This window comes from Belonocnema kinseyi, chromosome 3 (assembly GCF_010883055.1).
Source record: "Belonocnema kinseyi isolate 2016_QV_RU_SX_M_011 chromosome 3, B_treatae_v1, whole genome shotgun sequence".
Classification (NCBI taxonomy): Eukaryota; Metazoa; Arthropoda; class Insecta; order Hymenoptera; family Cynipidae; genus Belonocnema; species Belonocnema kinseyi.
In genome coordinates, this window is record NC_046659.1 from 956,798 (window position 1) to 977,417 (window position 20,620).

At 35.9% G+C, this 20,620-nt stretch overlaps 1 protein-coding gene across 1 annotated transcript in view; it reads left to right on the top strand.

The window, feature by feature from the left end:
• Positions 1-20,620, top strand: part of LOC117168930 (neurotrimin-like) — a 380,276-nt gene that overhangs the window by 322,394 nt on the left and 37,262 nt on the right. The window contains exon 5 of the mRNA XM_033354915.1: positions 6,550-6,633. Coding sequence (XP_033210806.1) covers positions 6,550-6,633 — 84 coding nt within the window. The remainder of the gene's footprint in view (positions 1-6,549; positions 6,634-20,620) is intronic.

Consider the following 20,620-nt stretch of genomic DNA (forward strand, 5'->3'; position numbering starts at 1 on the left):
ATACATAGGTTCTAAGTCTTACTTTATGATCAAGGGTCGAAAAAAGTTCTAGTTTTGTGATTCATGTAGTGGAAAACCTCCAGAACAGTAGCCAAAACATCGATTTTTTGAAAAAAAAATCACTGTCCACTTACGCCGACTAGGAGTTGTTTTTTGAAAAAAATGACTTAAAATTCGTGATCAGCGACCTCAAAAACCCCCAGTAAAGTATTTTCAATGTTTATAAATCGGTTTAAAATCGTAAAACTTGATTTTAATGTCATTTTAATCAAATTTGAAGCAAATTTTCACTTTTCGCGATTTTCTGCCTTTTCATCGCCGTATGGTGGGTTGAAATTTTTGTAAAAAAAAATCAAAACATGGTTTTCAATGTATTTTTTCCCATAGAATTCGATTCTGAAGTCAAAAAAATAAAATTTTTCTTTATTTTTTTTTATTTAAAAAAAAACCATGAAAAAACCGTAAAAAATGAGGTTTTTCGATCAAAACCCCATAAAAAAGTAGCTGGACCCTACTTTTTTATTGCAAATTCGGATTCAACGTCGAAAAATACATAAGAATATATATATAGTCACGTGATTGCTCAGTTTGAGTGTATGATAATAGCCTTGTCGCTTGAGAAAAACAGTGTGCGAGCAGCAGTGAATCGCGACAGATCATTGTCCGATCTTTTCGGATCAGTAAAGCGATTAACTCAATACAGACATTAAATATCACATCTTACAAAAATGTCTATATAAACGAGTGAGTGATCTCTGTGGTTCTCAAAAATGGTCTTATTCTGCCAAGTATTGTATGCTTAAAATAAAACTTGAACTATTCATTATTTCTAACGATTCTTCTCTGCATATTCCTGATCTGGAAAAATTAATTATTTATAAACATAAACATTAAACAGACAGTAATAACAGGTGGTATAAATGCAGAAAAAAAACGCGCTGTCCCAACATATAAAGTGTCTTAGCTTCTACGACAATCATCTACTATTTCAAGTATTACCTGAATGTCAATGAAAATTTGAAAAAAGTTGGAAAATTTAGAAAAAAAAAACGTTTTTAGTGTTGCCTAGCCCTAGGTTAAAACCCTTAGTTTCGTTCAGATGTCCGACCAAGCATTTTTCTATGAAAAATTATTAGGAGGGGTGCCTGGATTGGCTGCCAGGGGGAGGTAAGTACAAAAAGTATTTTGCTTGCTTCTCAGGGCAGCTGCGTCTCTGCAGGAGACAATTGATAGAAAGAATAATAAATTTCTGAAACAAGGTATTTACACCTGTCATTATAAACAAAAAGTAAACTATTATGTATTTAAAGCGGCTTGCATTAAAATTATTTAGCATCACTTCATGAGGAAAAAGTTAGAAACAATAATGATTTTTTTTAAAATAAGTAATTTACTTCCGAAGCACTAATTTACCCCCGACAATGTAGTCAAATTTCCTTCATTTACGATACAACAGGTGTTTATTTAATAAATCGACTGCCAAGAATGCGATTTTATCCCATCTCTGAGCGACTTGGTGCTGGCCAAGGTGCTGTTTCTTAATCGTCTACGTGTCATCTTTCATCTCAACTAAATTTAATCACGTTTGCTTCGCACCTGCCAAAACACGCAGTGGGTTCCCGGACTATCCGAACTGTTTTTGTCGCTTGGATGTGACGTCTGTAATAAAAATTAAATTTTTCTGAGTGTGTGCAATACACTTTTTGATGAACTTTTGTTGCTTCCTCATAAATCTGGATATTCATATGAAAAATTTTACATTTACTTTTAAAAAGTGGATGTAGAATATATGCCGTTTAAAATAGTTGACGTGTTCCTGATTTTTGTGAGGTCTGTCACCATCAACAGCAAATAAAGTAAAGCCAAGAAATAATTCCTTGTATTCTCCATGTAGCCGGAATGCATATTTAGAGGTTTTAAGATTCAAGAATAAAACAATTTCGAAAATCACAAGAGGGTTGTTTTAGGAAAGAATAGACAAAGTTCAAAAATAAGAAATGTTCGGAAATAAAGTTCGCTAGGAATGTTCTAAGACAAAGAATCAGAAAAGAAAGAAATAAACAAAAGGATAAGAAAAAATGTGCTTATTGCCAGAATTACCACAAATGAAATATGCAATAGCATCTAACCCATAAGAAACACAGGAGAAAGTGAGAAAAAATATGGATAAAGTTATTAATAGAAAGAAAGATGAGAAGAGATTAAAATTTCCTTTGAAGGTTAGCTTGCGAAGACAAATTATAAAGCCAGCAACACATTTGCTATCCCTTTTCTCACTCAAGCCTGCAGAATGCCAGCTGGTACAGAGAGAACAAGGGCATGTGGCTCTAAACCCTCAGGCTAAACTTAAAAGCTCGTTCCTGGTGAGGATGGACCATGAGCAAATTACCGAAAATTCATACTAAAAGGGTAATTGCGCTAAATTGAAGCATCATCAATATTTACTTTATGGGCGAATTGACCACAAAATCCGTAAAAAGATAGGCAATTCGGTCCAACTAAGCGTACCGTCGAGAATTTAATCTTTTCTCTCACTATCGTTGAGGGTTATTCTTAATATTAAACCTAAGAATGAACCCAGGGGGAAATGACCACAAAGTCCGTCAGTGGACAGGCCTTTCTGCCAAATTTATTTAACCGGAGACATATATAATTATTAACGCCGGTATATTTCTTAATATCGTTCGACGGTTGGCGGAAATCCCCCCCCCCCTGCAACCGCATTGCAGTTCCGTCCGCCAATCATTAGCCTAGAATCAGGCTAGAATCAGGTGGAAAGGAAGGAAGGAAGTGAGGAGCAGAAGCAACAGCGAGGCATACCAGCGGCGTGTGGTGTCATCGGTCTCTCTCTTGACCGCAGAGATTCCTAGTATAAGTTTACGCTTTAGTTTTTTTGTCTCCTCCCCCGCTCTTTGTAAGCAAGTCCCCTTGTACGGTGATCGGCACGCCAGACACGCGTCTCATCAGTATCGCTTGTAAGCTCGGGGTGTTGACCACATACAATACAAATTATATTAATTTTTAGTAATGGTATTGTGACAACTCAAACTTATCTCACTGATATTAAGCATCAAAGAGAAATGCGTTCAATTTGCATTTACTCTGTCCTGATCAGTGGATTGTGGCCAAACAAAAGATTGGTTCCAATACTAGTATAAAATTAAAATTAGCCCTAACCATTTTAGAATGAAATTTGATTACAACACAAATAGCATTTGAATTTAATAACGTGAAACTCGAAGAACTGTGGATACACTCAAGGGAGAGATTATTGCGTATTTCGAAGTAATTTCAGGCTCGCAAAAGATTTCATTTTGTTTATAAATCATGCTGATGATTTATTAACTTTTATCGCTGAATGTCTTAATTTGAATTTAAATTTAAAATAGATGATTTTCAATTATACTAGATTCTTCTTCCTTTTTTTAAAGCTGATATATCAAAACTTTGTTCGCATTACGAGGTCTTTATCGTGAAATAAAGTGCAAAGACGTTACAAGAATTGTTGCACACACTATATTATCAATGATTTAATTGCCTATAATGAATGCAATCATGGCTAACGAGGTCTTCATAGAAGAATGAAGTGCAATGTCGTCACAATAATGCGTAAACTCATTTACTTCACAAATTCCCCGCAAACTCACTTCTACTATACAAATTCTGAATGAATAAAAATAGTAGCGACTAAGAGGGCGTCCTTGCTAGTAGAGCCTCAAACAAGAAGTCGATTGGTACCGATATCGGAAGAATTATGTACAATTATGATCGAACTACTTCGTGAATCACCCCTTCGCTCTACCTGCTTGTCTACTTTTGAGCCAGGGTCGTGTCAATACAAATATGCGCCCGTAGTTTCATAATTTAATTCTCATTATTAAAATAGAACAGACCGTCTCAATACGAATTAAATACTGATACTGATGATATATACTCATACTGATACTGATGATGTATACCGGGAGAGCCCCGTGCAAAATGATCAAATAAAAATCCAACTCTAACCAAAAATGCCTTCGACAGGAAGGAAAAAAAAGAGTGATTTTGAATTAATGAAAATGAATGATATAACGCTTCAATGATAGAAAAATCATTTGCAGTAAAGTAGAGTTTTTAGATTTATTTTCGAAGTAATTTATGATCAATAATAATATAAAACGCGTAAAGTAGAAAGAAAGAAATATTTTAAAATTTTCTGAGAAGTAAGTTAAGAAATAGTTATAATAGCGCACAAGTTACAGTTTAAAACCTTGACAAAAAGAAGAATTGTAGCTCCGGTACAAGAATAAGTCCAAACCTATTTAACTAAACACACAATAAATGTATATGGTCGTAAACCAATTAAGCACGGCCATTAATATGTATGCCACAAAATTAGCGAGTTTTGTTTATCAATAAGTGGATACTTATCGTAGTCAATTCCTTTTCTGCATGGCCACCTGTGATGAGCGATCCTGATGTGGGAGCGACGGCGTCTTGGTTGAAAGCCAGATGGCTTGAGCTGTTTGACTACTCTTTGAAGAGACCACTAGACACAACTAAATCGGTGACTTCCGCACGCCGACGATGTTGAGATACGCGCGCCACGGACGCGGCACGTGTTCCCGCGAAAACGCGTCGAAACCCGCGGGCATGAGAGGCCATAGACTTTCTCGACGTTTCGATGTGAAATATGACTGTTTTAATTCAAGCCTCACAGAAGGCGCCAGAATGTATAGTTGACCCCCCTAGCCTTCGGTGGTTCAGCAAGTTATTTTTGTGTGTTTTCAGTAATTTATTTTCACCCTGCCGACCCCATTAATAATTAAGCACCAAACTTATTCACTATCGCGTGATTTAAAGGACTTTGAAATAATACACGTGTGTAAGGAAAAAAGCTATTTTGACATAAAAACCCCTGATATGTTAAAGTGAAATACAAAGTAGTAAAACGAAGAATTGATGGTTAATGCTTGTGATTAACGATGGTCGCGGCGAACCGGCCATTGCATCTCACTGGCAAGCGGTCAAGTTCAAGTGATTTATATTCTTAGTTAGATCGCGAAGGTGATCTTATCCTGATTCCTTCGGTAGGAATCAGTGTAAGTATACTCTAGTCATGCCGAGTAGGCGATCGGTCGCGACGAAGCTCCTCACGGACCGAGAGTTTGATTTCGATACGATAGAGATGATGAACGAACGAGTACCAATGTATTGTACGACTACTCAACGAGTACTGCTACAAGAGTTGCTAAGTTGGCTTATGGCATGTGGTCCGGGTGATTCTTTGGTGTACTGAACGACGGAAGAAAGCGTACTGCCTGACTGAAAAACCACGATTCAATGCGACGCCAATGTCGGTCCCCATCACCTGCGTATGCTCGCTCCTACTCTTCGCCCCCCCCCCTCTTTTTTCTTCCACCTTTCAGCAGACAGAGCTACACTTTATCGTTTATAACGAGCATGAAAACTTAAATTCTAAACTGTGTGGGACGTACCAGTGAGCTATTTGCACTTGTTTTCCAAATGCTGCTTCCATAAAGTATACCGTCTAATGAGTAAAACCGCATCCATTTTATTCGGATTAACCGATAATCCGGCCTTCTTGCACCAGAAATCCACTATCCTCAGTGCTTGCTGTATTACCAGGTGCACATATCAGGCGCAATCATGGTCACGCTGATCACCTCCCTAGAGGTGTAGTTAAAGGATCTATCCATGTCTAAAAAGTTTTCAAATGCGAAGACTTTCTGATTCAGTTGACCTTTAAATAGGTTTACTGCCCGGCTTAGGGCTGTTTTGCTCGATGGACATTTTCGCATATATATTTATCCCCTGGTATTTCCACCTTTCTTAGTGGGAAAGATGTGAAGCTGATGGGATGAAAATTCTTGGATATAGCATACTTGATTCTGCCTGTACTGGGAATGAAAAATATTCGCGTATCTCTTCATGCCTTAGGGGTACATCATAGTTTCAAACTAGCCCTAGCAAATTTACGAGCAAACCTATGGTCATCTCTCCAGCCTTCTTTTAGAAGGCCGGGTATATGCCAGCAGAACAAGAGACTTGTATGGGTTGAATAACGTAATGGCCCACCTGACCATATAGGGGGTAACAATCGTGTGGATTAGCCGCCGCTCCGGCCAATTTAAGCCACAGTTGGCTTTAGTGGTCTCAGAGGTGTCGCCTCTTTGTCCTGGCCATATAAAGCCTCGCAGATGTATCTTGATTAGCTGGGCCAAGGTCTCCCTGTTCGAGACAGTGTCCTTTGTCGAGCAGTTCCATAGTTCCGAGCATAGCATCCGCATTTCGTGAGAGCAGCTTGTCCCATAGCCGCCTTACGTTATAACTTAACTTGACTAATAATGTTTTCGCATCATCAGCAAACTTATTTATAAAAAAGCTCTCTATTTTACAGTTGTTCCCCTTTTTCCATGTGTGATGTCTTTTAAGGAGAAAAAAAATCCTAAAGAAAATCCATGCGCAATTTGCTTTATAAACGTTGTACGTTACATAGCTAAATTCCAAATATTTAGATTTCATTTTACACTATTGTCTATTTTTCAGACGGGTGTGCTAACAGTACATGTTCCTCCGGATTTTCTGTTGGGAGAAACTTCAGGCGATGTTATGGTGCGTGAAGGTGGACAGGTGAGAATGATATATTTGAAAGAATTGTATTATTGAAATAGAGATATTAAATAAAAATTTAATTGAAATTGAAGATTTTCTAACACTCTAACAAGGCCCGTGACAAGGCATTGGATAAATGAATAAGAATTTAAATTCTCATAATGCTAACCACCTTTATTTTCAAAATTACATGCAGTAGTATTCATTTGTCGCAGAAACTTCCCAACATTTACAGTTTAAATTTGAATTTTTTTCTCTTTTCTGCTTACAACCCTAACATCTGGTCGTGCATCTAACTAAATTCATTTTACATTGTGCATTTTACTGTCATTCAGGATTCATACACTAAGTATATCGTGTTATTTTCAGTTTGACGTAGGACCGGTAAGTCTGTGGTTAAAGCAATCGATTCGGTTTTTAACTGTTTCGGAACGCTGAAGTCAATTTTCACGGGTAACAGTGCGAAGTGAATTAAAAAAAGTTAGAGCCCTTTCTTTTGCAAGAAGCGTCAGTTATTTCAATACCCCCTTTAGTCATCCCTAAAGCAATCTAGTCGAGCATACTAATCGAGCCATTAAGCCGAGGATTTCTGCGTTCATACGCGAGAACCACAGGAAATGTGGTAAAAATTTGTCGAAAATTTAGTTAGCTTATAACACTGTTCCGCATTTGGGCAGTAGGATTTTGCGTTTCTTTTTGAAGCAGGGGCGCGAAGAAATATTTGAGAATGCTACAAATTTTCTTGAAAATGCCGACAACTATAGCATCAAAAACTCAATTGACCAATGGATCGCGCGTATGAGGAAAATTGACAGGCAAGATTTAGACAAGATTAATTCAGATAGAGTGAAATAAGTCGAAATCAAGGTGAGAACTGGAGTCTATTAACACAGTAAAAAGGTAAGTCATAAGGTAGAGGCATATTCCTCAAGAGTGGCACTTCAATGTTTTAGGGCCGGCTTTTGTTCATAGAGTGTTCGAGCTGGTTACATTATTATTGACAGACAGGGATATTAAAGGAGTGGGAAAATAGATTTTTTTACAGTTAAAAACTCTACGTCGAACGTTGCGTGGTAAGTAATGTGTATCTTCAACGCGATTTATACGAGGAATTCACCAGTGCTTCTTTGTCCTCAATCAAGCGAAATAGCAATAATCATGTCGGGATTTACGGCAGAAGATGCCGAAAACAAGCACTTCGAAATGCGAGAGGCAAGGGCACTTTAAAAAATCAAGCACCAAGAATTGTGAGAGGCAAGGAACCTCACAAAAAACAAACACCCACAAATTGTGAGAGGCAAGGGGACTCACAAACATCAAGCACCTCGCACTGTGATAGGCAAGGAGACTCGTACCAATTAGGCACCTCGAATTGTAGCTTCTCTTGACTTTTCTTTGTATCGTGCGTTTTTTGGCTTAAACTGTTTATTTTATTTTTATTTTTAAAATGCTATAAAATGGTTAATTTTCTTTCTCGCAGCACTGACTATAACAAAGACAACCAAAAAACGGGCGAGAGTTTAGTTGCAGAATATTCACTAATTATTAAAGGGATAATCAGTGCGAACCCAAATAGAAAATATATCTATTTTCCCTTTGAACGAAATTAGCGTCGTTAAAAGAAAATGACTCTTTTTCGTCTCGAGATTTGAAAATGAGTAATTTACTCTAGACTGCTTCACTTCCGTTAGCAGCGCTTATATGTGATTTAGAATAGGACGTGCGACGACTTATGGGATATGTTAAGGAAATTTAATTTTCTTTTTTGGATCCAGAAAAGCAGACAGACTGAAGGTGGGGTATTTCTAAACCGTGTCAGGTTGCCCAAGTTACTGCGAGTTTGATTTCTGAACGATGTGCTCCGATCGTTCCTATAAGAGGTTTCTTAGTAGAGATTTTTGCTAATTCCAAGGAAATTAGTTAAAGGTGGCAAAGACCTGCCGCGTAACTTTCAGGCGATTTTTACCGTACCGCAGAATGATGATCGAATGATGTATCGACACCAGCAACTTCACATGTGTAGATCAGGCGCTTTGTCATCACTTATTTTTGAAGACGCAGTACTCTGAGTTACCATGTCTATATGAAGGATCGTTTAAATTTGAGATGATTTATTCACAGATTGAATTTTTCAATCAGAAACTTAATTCTGAAGATTTGTTATTTTCATACTTTATTCTTTTTGAAAATATATAATTTGTCCAGCCCAACGTCGGCATATTTTCTTAGCAAAGTACGCGGTATTTTTGTGAGGCAATGACGTGCGTTTGCTGTCAACCGGTGTCGAGGCTGTGTACAGAACGGAGAGCAAAAGAGAGGAATAAGAGAGAATTATTGCTGAATATGGTCGTTCGAAACACATCGTTTTTTGTGTTTATTATATTCCTTTAGCACCGCGACTATACGAGGACAGCGCGATATTGGCCTCTGGTTGGGAGGGAGAATGAACGGGGCCTCGTGTGTGTGTGCATGTTCGCTTGCATTTATGCACGACGTGCATTCCTTCTTTTTACCTTCTTATAATAAAACTTCTCAAATCCTGAAAACATAGGATTTAAGAAGTATCAGAACTCTAGTATACTCTTAAGTACTGACTCCTCTAATAATAATTTTTTACATTCTCATTCGTGAGTGTAAAGTAATCGTCCAAATTTTCGATCTCTGGTTATTAACGGATATTTACTTTTCGGCACTCACAGAATCCGAAAATTATCAAATTTTGTCGGCGTCTGTCTGTCTATATGTCTATCTATATGGCTGTCTGTCTGTATGTATGGTTGCCTGATTGCTGTAGCCACGCTAACTTTCGAAAGATTTTTCCAATCAATCAGCCTTTGATACACGTCTCAAGGATCTTAAAATGAAGGTTATGTTCGTTAAGTAGACACTTCCAACCAAAATTTAAGATTTTTCGGGCATTTTCAAAATTCAAAGAAAAAATTTGGAAAATTAGAAATTTGGTGTCAACGTTTCTTATAGATAGGTAGAAGACTTGAAAATTATCAAAATAAAATTTTAAATTTCGATCAAAGTTAGAAAAGTTATATACTTTTGAAAATTTTAAAAATATTCAGAAAAATAGATAAAAATATTTGTTTAGATAGATTATAATATTTCATTTGAATTTATCACTAGATATCAAATATATTTAAAAACTATCTTTGTTAAATTTTTCGATTCAATAAAAATTCAAAAAGTTTGAGCTTTTTCCAAATTTAAATGAAAACGTTTTATTAGTTTTAGAAATTTTTATCAAATTTTCTGATACAAGGCATACCGACTTGCACATTATCCTAATAGCATTTTTTTATTCGCTAAAAAATAACAAATATGCCCGCTGCGCGGGCACATTCTCATTACTTGCTGCGCGCGCGAGTACATTCTCGCGCTCGTTTTCGTACGTTTAATGTGTACACTTTAACTAAATTTTTTCAAAAGTTTTAAATACTATAACTTAAATCGAAAACTGTGATTTAAAATTCTTAGGGATTACAGCCATAAATTATAACTGAATTTTTTTCGATTTGATTGTAAAGAAGGTTCTCAAAGCACCTACGGATTTGACGACTACATTCTCATTACGAAACTCGCACATCGCGCTCGATAATTCTTGTACACTTAAAAAAATCATCAAGATAATTTTTAAATCTTATTAAAATCTAGTAAAAATAACGTTTTAAACTTATGGATCTTTTAAAAAATCAAAATTGCATATTTTTTTAAATGGTCCAACTTTTAGAACTTTTGCCTAATTAAAAAATTTCATGATAGTAGTTTCGAAAAACATATATTTAACATCTAGTGGAAATTTGGATTAATATTTCTTAACCTATTAAATAATGTTTTTCCTTTTTTAGAAAATTTTCCAAATGTTGAAAAGCGTATAATTTTTGAAGTTTTATTGAATTTAAACATGTCGTTAGGATAATTTGCCATTCTTTTTTACGCGTATCAGAAATTTGAGAAAAATTTCTAAAACTCATAAAAAATTTTTATTTAAATTTTGAAAAAGCTCAAACTTTTTGAATTTTTGTGTGATCGAAAAAATTAACTGAAATAGTTTCGAAATATATTTGGTATCTAGTGATAAGTTTAAATGAAATTTATAATAAGCGAATGTCAGAGTAAAATTCTTTTTGAGTCAATGTGTTTCGAAATATTATTTCGAAACACATTGGTTTAAAACTCTATGCAAGTTGCCAAGCTAATCTGCTCGCTCGTAATCCGAGAGGTATTGCTGACGCTGCATACCAAGCGCAAGTCTAGAACGAGCCAACTTACGAATGAGGAAATTAACGATGTATAAAATAATTCTAAATTAAATTTGTTTCCCGACGAAATTATGCTTTCTTATTTTTCATAAGCATAATTCTACTATTGCGAATGGACGAATTATGTACAGCCAGAAGGAAGGAAAGCACGACCGCTTTCAACATTCCTGCATACGCGAGAGCACCACGATTACTCTCTCTTTCTTGCCCATGCCTAAACGTGGCGCTATTCTTTAAGCTTCACACGCGACCTTGCCTCCTTTCCATCCTCCACATAATCTTACATATAACCAAGCTACGTACGATGACCATGACTATAGTTCATTGTACCTGAACCACTCTACTTTCTTCTTCTCTCCGTCTTCCTACCCTCTTTCTACATAAGAATGTCCTTCAGCAACATACGAGTACATTACCTGCTGTACAAGGCTGACAGAGTGAGTACGTGGCGAGATTCAAAACAATACCATGCGTTCATGCAGCAAAAGAGCAAATGCCAAATGCCCAGTTTGATCAGTGAAGAGTCGGAAGTAATAAATACCCAATATTACGAATCTCAGTTTTGTATCCGCTTCTCACTACCGATATTGAAAATCAACACTTAAATCCAGGAATGGAAATTTTTCAATCAAGGATTTGCAAAAGGATACGATATCTGACGTGAAAATATCAAGTGAGGGTCAACGTATTTGAATCTTCTCGGAGACACCAGTAATCACATTATTTACTAAATAAATGTGACCACGAAAGACTCATTTCACACCATACGTTCATCAATGCTCAAAAAACCTCTTGCGCGCTGCAATAAATAACCCTGAAATTTCTTCTAGAGATTTCCTAGGTCAATCATTTCACGACATTTTTACATGTGCCCTCAAAAACATTTACCTCCACGTATCAAGTCTGAGAAATCTCTCTTGTACACTAAACAAATTTGACATTAGATAAATTAAGTTGACGTTTAAGAAAGAATTTTTTAACTCGCAAGTTAATTATTGCATCACGTAGCCAAATACTAGGCAAAACTGTGAATCTTTAAAGATACCAAGCAGTAAAAAAAGAAATGGATTTCTCAAAGGTAAACTAACCCATTCTTAGTAAAGACTTTCTTCCAGCAAAGAAGCCGACAGATCTAAAAGCTAACAAATGATACGAAATAACAGATATTAAGAAAGCCAAAACAAAATCTGGAATGCGAACGCTCGTGAACATAGAAAACAAATTCTCCGTTTTTTTATCTTAAAGAATAGCAAAACTATTTAAACAGGATAAAAATCTGTTCATGCAAATGAAGAAAGCCTGTGAAGATCAATATTTTAAAATGGTGTATTTGGGCGGACGCTTCAATTCTACCGAATTTATTGAGAAGAAAAATACATAATGTGTGCTGTTAAAAAAAACTCTCAGTCAGTGTCTAAGATGGTTCCTTGAGATCAACATAATCGTGACTTACACACTTTGAAATGAAATGCTAAGAAAAACTGCATACAATCTGAATTCGTCATTCACAACAAAAATTATCGTCAGTCCTGAATTTGAAAATATAATTTAAACCAAATATACCTTCTTGTTATATTTACTAAATTAGGGGAGCCAGATGTGTAAGTAAAAAGGTATGTTTAAAAATGATCAACTTTGTTTAGAAAAAACTTACTATTATTAAAATAATACTTATAAACTAAATTTGTCTTTTCAACTATTGCGGGAGCCGTCAAAACCTAACCATTTTACAAACAGCTTATTTTCACGTTTTTTCAGTAGTTTTTTTTACAAAATAAATGTCTGAATTTCTAACTCTACCCAATTTTTGTTCATAAAAATTACCTGCAATAGATTGACCCTGGTAATCTTTAAGAATATACGTGACTGGTTCGGTATTAATAATATAACTTATAGTAAATATTGCAGTTATCCAATTAGGTTTGTAGAATTTCTTAGATTTACTTACACGTACTTTTGTCACAAAAATTATTTTTCAAAGTACGATTAAGTCACTCGCAAAAGAATTCTTTCGAAATACTTAATTTGGAGTACAAATTTATTTTATATCGCTTCACAAGATTTTCAAAATGCGGGTTGTAAAATTCTTTACCTCTATCAACATGTAAATTATTTGGTACGCGTCCTTTGTCAAGTATAGATTCCATGGCTGCATCTACACTACGGAGTAATAATAAGGAGACCGATCTCCGTATATACGTTCTGACTGCGGTAACTGTAAATTTATTGCGTTCAAACACAATGCCAGTGCTTGACAACCAACACAACATATTACTTAATATTATACTGTCACATTATTCAATCTGCACATTTTATATTATTTAATTATCAAAATTAAATCTGTATAACTTCCCAATACTTTCCAGGTCACAATTTGTCAACTTAATTCCGTACAAAAACACAGAAATAAATAAGCCCATATATTGATAAACTCAATTGACAATATTTACAGGAACATAACCTCAGTATTTAGTTGGCATTCAACACGGCACTCACTCGCACATTTTTTGCGGGTGAAAAGGAGATAACAAATCACAGTGCGCATGTCCCCTTCCTTGGAGCACTGGGTTTAAATGCCTAAGTCTGGAAATAAATTTACAGTTTCGCAGTCAAAACTCGAGACGCTTTGTACAGCATGATCGGCCTCCTTATTATTACTCCGTAATCTATACCTTCACCAAAGTGTCGACGTTGGTAGTTTCTTTTTGTAGACTTATGTAGCGCCTTCAACAGCTGCAGCTTTTCGTCAGGTATTTTTAAGTTTGTTCAGATTGTCATCCAACTGAGAAATGAGCTTTGAATTGCGTGCGCCATTTCTCAAGTTGAATCCACGTCAACTTTTGAAATATGTAAACTTTTATTTGTGGAAGTTTCAAGATTTTCCATCATCATGTTATAGTTAATAACTTCAGTTCGCAAGAAAGCTATGACATCATGCAGAGTCTGAATTTCTTGCTGTAACACGTGTTGCATCATATGTAAATTGACTGCATCATTTAAATCTTTTGCATCACCTACATTGCACAGTTTCTTCTTTCCGATATCATAATACCCGTGGGTGGTGAATTTGAATTTTACTCCTGGTGGACCTCGATTTCCATCTTAACTCGCTTAGCATGACGTTCGAACACATCGATGCTCATTTTAAAAATTACCAAAATAGTGACAAAGCATTGATTAATAGATAATTCCAGCCTCTTGTAATTCTTCAATAATTGATATATTTTTATTTGTGTGACTTGGATTTTCAGCCACTTGAGACACTAACAGTAAACGTAATCTGTCTATTGAAATAACAATATTTTTCTAATTTCCAAGGTGTTCATTTTTTATAACAGCACAATTTGGTGTATTTTAAATAAATGCTTAAATAAACCCACAGTCTTTGGATAGCTTTACAGTACCTATATTATTAACATTTTTATTGAAACTTATCGAAGAATCTCTAATCATTAGTCTTTCTTTCGATACTTTCCGCACACCATAAACATGATCTATATCTTTTCTCATCTCCCCTAAGTTTTGAAGATAGTCTATTGCTATATCATCTGATAAAAAGGAAGCTGATGTTTCGGAATCCCCCTTAACCTCAGAATCATATGCTGATAAGAACGATTTTTCATCATCTTCATCATTTTGCTCTTCACCTTCATTTTGAAACTCTTGCTGAAAATCTTCTTCAGGTTCACTTTTCTTTTCAATTTGATTGTATGCTCCATCTCATTTCCGATTGGATCAATTCTTTTAAGAGTTTGAAGATGCTTGACTATTTTCTCAAGTGGTGCAATAGTAGTCTTAAACGTATAATTTATTGTCTGATAAATTGTCTCTTTACCCAACTTAATTAATCTATGCGTTCGACATGGCGCTTAACTAGCTTTAGCAATTTCAAACAAAATATCTGTTTGCTCATGAAAGCCCTCCTTACGTGTAGATATGTTAATGAAGTAGTGTTCAGAGTGCAACTGTCTCTATGTGGTCATTACAGACATATTGATTGCTTTTTCAGATTAACAAAACAGTCAAAACCTTTTCTATATCTACCTCGATTCAGATTTTTACCCTTATCAATTACAAAAAATCCATTCTTATCATCATGACAGCAAGCTAAAACCACCTTTTTAAAATGTGAATAAAGCATGTCATTATTCACATGATCATTTATATGCTTTAGAATCTTCTTATCTTGTTTCAAAAATACAAGCAAATTAACATTATCGCGTTATTGTGTTTAAGAATACGAGCGTATGTCTGACTCAAATAAAAACAGTCAACACCCTTTAGCCTACCCGCTGAAAAAATTCACAGTTGAAAGTTCCACAAAATATTGCTCTCACATTGTTTGGTAACAAAACTCCATGCAGTTTTTCTTTTTCCTCATTTTGAAGAAGTGAATCGCAATTATTGATAGGCAACTTTCCAGATTGGGCTTCAAACTGGATCTTGACTATGACTGAGGGGAAAACTATAAATGTCAGGTTTATGGAAGCTCACTCTTTAGTCTGAAATTATCTCTCAAGCAAATATGATTGTTGACAGAGACAAACCTACAGTCAGTCGTAAGCGATACCCGAAAGAGGCAAGACGTGGTAAAGGTCTGCTAAATAAAATCAATAATATTCTTCCCGTAGAGTCACATCTTCCTGAATACCAGTACTGTGGGAAGCGCACGAAATTGGCAAATACAATTGCGCTACGTGATCCTGAAATCAGTCCTTTTGTCGCTACTTGTAAGTAGGAGGATATAGCATACTCACAGGATAGAGAAAATATAGAAGCGGGAATCTCAAATGATAGTGTACTAGCTGAAAAAGCTTGGAAAAACGTCTTTGCTCAGGGCGCAAGCTTGAGTGAAAATTGAGCTGCTTGGGGAATAACTAACGCAATGAAAATAAAATCAACATTTGGTATCGGTCTCAAAAATAAAAGTTCTACTACCACACTCGAAAAAAATAGTTATAGCAGCTGAAAAGCAATGATACCAAGTATTGATGCTCAAACTGGAATTAAATCTGCTCTTAGAGGTGCACGTGCAGCTGGAAGAAAGACTGCTGGAAAAATAAATGTAAAGATACCTCGAATTTTACCAGTTCCAAAAAAATGGTGTCATTTTCTACCCTTTCTTATACTCATTTTTGCTGGTCTAATTGCTACTGGAGCGCTAGTTGGTAGAGCTGTAGAATGACAGCTTGAAGAAAGCAAACTTCATAATGAAGCAATGGAAGTAATTGCAGTCGGCAAACGTCTTTATTTGACACCATATAAGGGAGTATTAGGACTTCATCTTAAACCATATACTCAACAAGTAGAACTCAAGCTCAAATCAAAAAACTTAAAGCCACGCTACCTCACCGAGCATCTACAGATGCAGATTTACTTAAATTCATTATAGCTTTGAGAATGAAAAATTTTCGAGGGATTTTTATGCGAACTAAATTAGCAGACGGTGGGCCAGGTAATTACGAAAGTTCTATGGTTAACCTTGATGATAAAAACAATTTAGGAACTCATTGGATTTCGTATACAAAGTTTAACAATAAAATACATCATTTTTATAGCTTTGATAACTGTAGGCCACCATTGGATCTCTTCAAGTATCTAGGTATTGATAGCATAAAATATAACAATGAAAGATATCAAAATTATGATACATTTGTGTGTGGAAATTTAGGTCTTATATTTATGTAATCAATAAACATATCAAAGTATGTATAATCTATATAACTGTAGAGACTAATAACTTCAAGTCAGTCAAACCAGATTCAGTTGCAAGTGTACGGGATTCACACTAAGAATTCGAAATAAATTCAAAATAATTTTCTACAAACGATTGCGTTCAAGCTGAAGATCCCTAGAGAGACTACTTACCTTAATATTGTAAATAAAATACTAAAAATTGAATCCTTGCACAACAGAAAAACTCTTGTGGGACAAATACTTTCACACAAAATAATTAATGGCTTCATTGACTGCCCTGCGATATTGCAACAAATACTCTTCTCAGCACCACCGAGAAGGTTGAGAGACTTTCAGTTATTCGAAATACCTAAATATAACACAGATTATGCCTCGCATACCACATTGATGGAAGTCTGCAGTATATTTAACTCGATTATTGAGATTTCTAAAGATAATGATTTCTTGAACCAAACTATTAATTAATTTATTACTGCAATCAAGCCTTTTTGATACATGTAGTAGATCAATATACTTAGATACCTTATACTTTTCACTAGTGCGTATATGTAGCTTACACGGCATTACTTTACAAATTATATAAATATTCGTAATCAATATCTGCACGCCTTTATAAATTATTTTGTAATACTTTAACTAACGTCGTAAAGACTGAAAAAGTTAAGGGGGCGACCCATGTGACGGCTTCAAAAAATCGATCTTTTGCTTAAACGAAAGCTAGTCGCCCCAAAAACATGCTCTGAAACTTTCAGAGCCGCAGCTGCATTCTTTAACCCCTAAAAGGCGCCACGTGCGCCTGCCGCTAGCTTACCGATGCTGCTTTTTTTCAACATGTAAGTCTTTAAACGCGTGTTTCTCGGTTTCATATTTTTCAAAACTGCCCGCAAGATAATTCAAAATGTATTTCACCGAATGAGTTGTCCTGGCATACTCATATAGTTGAAATGATTGTCTTCTGTGTGAACCTCTCTGAACTGAAAAAAAATGTTAAACGATTATTTTTTAAACAATTTCATGCAGATTTTTGGGTGAAAATCAAACTTTTTTGTACACGGACGCCATTTTGTCAAAAATGATTTCAAAATTTTTTAGGTTTACATAGAAGCTATGAGTATAAAATTCAAGAAACTTTGTTGTTTTTCCGCTTCAGACGAATCTGTGAGAAGCTAGAGTGCGGGCAGTTTGGCATCTCTCGGCTGACCTTGTTTGAAATCTGCTTATTATTGTAGTGTTACATGGGTAGCCTTCCTTAATTATTTTATCATTGTTTTTCTTTTTCCACGGATATTAATACTAAGCTGACTATTATGTAATACAAACAAATATGTAAGTCACTACTTGTATGCGTCAAGCTATATGCCTTAAGGAAATTTTGTACAAAAGTGAATTACCGTTAATAAACTAAATCAAATCAATATTGGAAAATAATAAACATCGTGGATCTGGCCAACCGGTACCCATAATTTATTCATGAATTTTTTTCGTAGTATTACCGGGATATCAGATAGTGAAAGTCCCATCACACGTCATTTACTTGCTGATCGCAGTCAAGACGATAGATCATATATCATATATGGATATTATTTTTGAATAAAAAGGTTGGATTCGAATATAACTCTCTAGTACCATGGAGCAAGCGCATGTAGGGGGAAATTTTAAACATTGAAACTCCCATAATTTTTGACGAATCTATGGTTTGTTGTGAAGTACATGCACACCAGTTATATGCTTCGTCAATCTTCAATAACAGTAATGAGATTAGAATTGCAGTTAAAAATCAAGATCATTGTCTTCTGTCAAGCAAAACTGATGGAACACCAGTGAAAAGCACAATTTTAGTTTCTAATGACATCTATTATTTGTTTGAAAAAGCAAGATGTGTAATCAATTCAATAGAAATTGATAGAATCAAAAATATTGGTCACATACTACTGTTTGGCTTAAAATAAATGATAATAATCAATCCCTAATCATCGCCACAGGTTAATTTAATTTAGCCATGCCTCTTAGCATGATATTTGGTTTTGATGAAGATTATCACAAAATTATTGTCAATGCTAAACATAAAATTTTCTTGAAAAGATAAAAAAGTAATGCAAATGCCATCTTGCAAGCAGCCCTCATTGAGCAGTGTAAAATTAAAATAATAAAATAGAGTGGTTATCGCCTAGCGGGGGACTGTCAGATTAGCGAAAATTTTTGTTGCTAATGTATTTTGAGAAAGGTACAACTATTCCTATAAGTTTTCGAACTTCAAATTAAAGCTAATGAAAAAGTGAGTAAAAAACTACTCTACCCAAGTAAAAATAATTTGGTTGCATATAATCAAAAGTTAGTCATCAGGACATGCGGCTGGTTTGAAGGAAACTTCTTCCACCAGAAGGTCTTCATACCATATGGACCCGGAGCGGAATACTTCTTCATCCCTCTAAATACATTTTTCACCACCTCGGTATTGATGGGTGGGCATTCTTTATGAGGTATTATGAGGGCATCATACAGTTTATTGAATATATTCATGTTATCTGACTATTTGTCCAGTCTATGCTGCACTTCGCAGACTTCTCTCCAAAATACTTCACCTTCTCCGGTAAGGGCGGGTGGTCGACTGTAACTGGCGAGTCTTGCGAAAGTCTAGATGGTTTAAAGAGAAACTTTTGATTTTCTTTGACCCAACTCTCTTTCCACTCTAGACTTTTCTTTGCATCAGATAGTATCCATTTTATCTCATCAATATGCTGCCTGATAGTCAGCATCTTTGACTTGTTAAATGTCTAATAGTGGATCCGGAGTTCGCGTGCGAAATTTGAACCTTGGCTGTGAAATTCCAGCCAGATGTTATGTAGTCAATCACACACTGAATGCGGGATGCGCACTGTTTTGCCCAGCCCCAGTTTTAATTTACGGTTATTGGCTCCCCAGGCTCTAGAGTGGTGGGCATTGTTGGGGGATCTATTGTCGGGAGCCCTGCGCGTTCTGTTGTTTTGAACCGTACTCACTACAACTATGTTTGGTGTTGTCATTTTTGTTTCCACGAGAAGCTAGGGAAAGGAGTTCGTCAATCCTTGTAGATTCCCGCATGCAAGAATAAGACTGCGTACTCTGAGAGGTCGCCCGATATCCCAGAGGCACCGTTCTAGACACCTCACCTAGGTGCCATTTGTCTTTCAGCACAGTTTTCACACCTCTGATTGAGGGTTAATTTCTACGGGACCACTCCTGGACAATTTTATGTGACTGCCTATGAATTTTAGTAGCCATATTCAGCAGAGGCCCTTAGTAAAGGGACCGTCTATTCGCAGCCCGAGAACGCGTTCGGTGGCTTTGTCATAGAACCTTTGGTTTGATTCTCAAGGAATCAAAACCGAACCGAAAGCGGAAAGACGGTTTTGTACCCATGGTTTTCGGCTAAACGGAAAGTTTTTCAGGGGTGGTCCCAAAGTAATTTACCCCCAAGCAGAGGTGTAAAACCCGTGCCGAAAGACGAATGGCACCTGGGTGAGGTGTATAGAACTGTGAATTATGGATACCGGGCGACCTCTCAGACTGCGCAACCTTATCCTTGAATAGAGGGCTCTACATGGATAGACGAATACCTTTTTTTAGCTTCTTGTGGGAACAGCAATGATACGAGGGTAGTTCAATAAGTCCTTAGAATGACCAACAGATGGCGCGCGAAACGCTCCAAATCATATGTTTTCAGTCAGAACCACTCCCGACTAGATATATGGTGCAGTCACAGTCCACATCTTCTGAGTTTACGTGTTTTTATAACCAATTGAAAAAAAAATTGTTCGTTAAGAAAAATGGAAAAAACGAGTTCAGAGCGGTAATCAAACATTTTCATTTCAAGGGTTTAACTCCATATGAGATAAAAAATGAATTAAACTCAGTTCATGGCACATCTGCCCTTGCCTTAGCAACGGTTTATAACTAGTAAATGAATTTAAGCGTGGTCGTACATCAATAAGTGACGAACCACGTTCAGGAAGGCCCGTAGAAGCAAGTACTCCCGAAATCATCAATAAAATCCACGA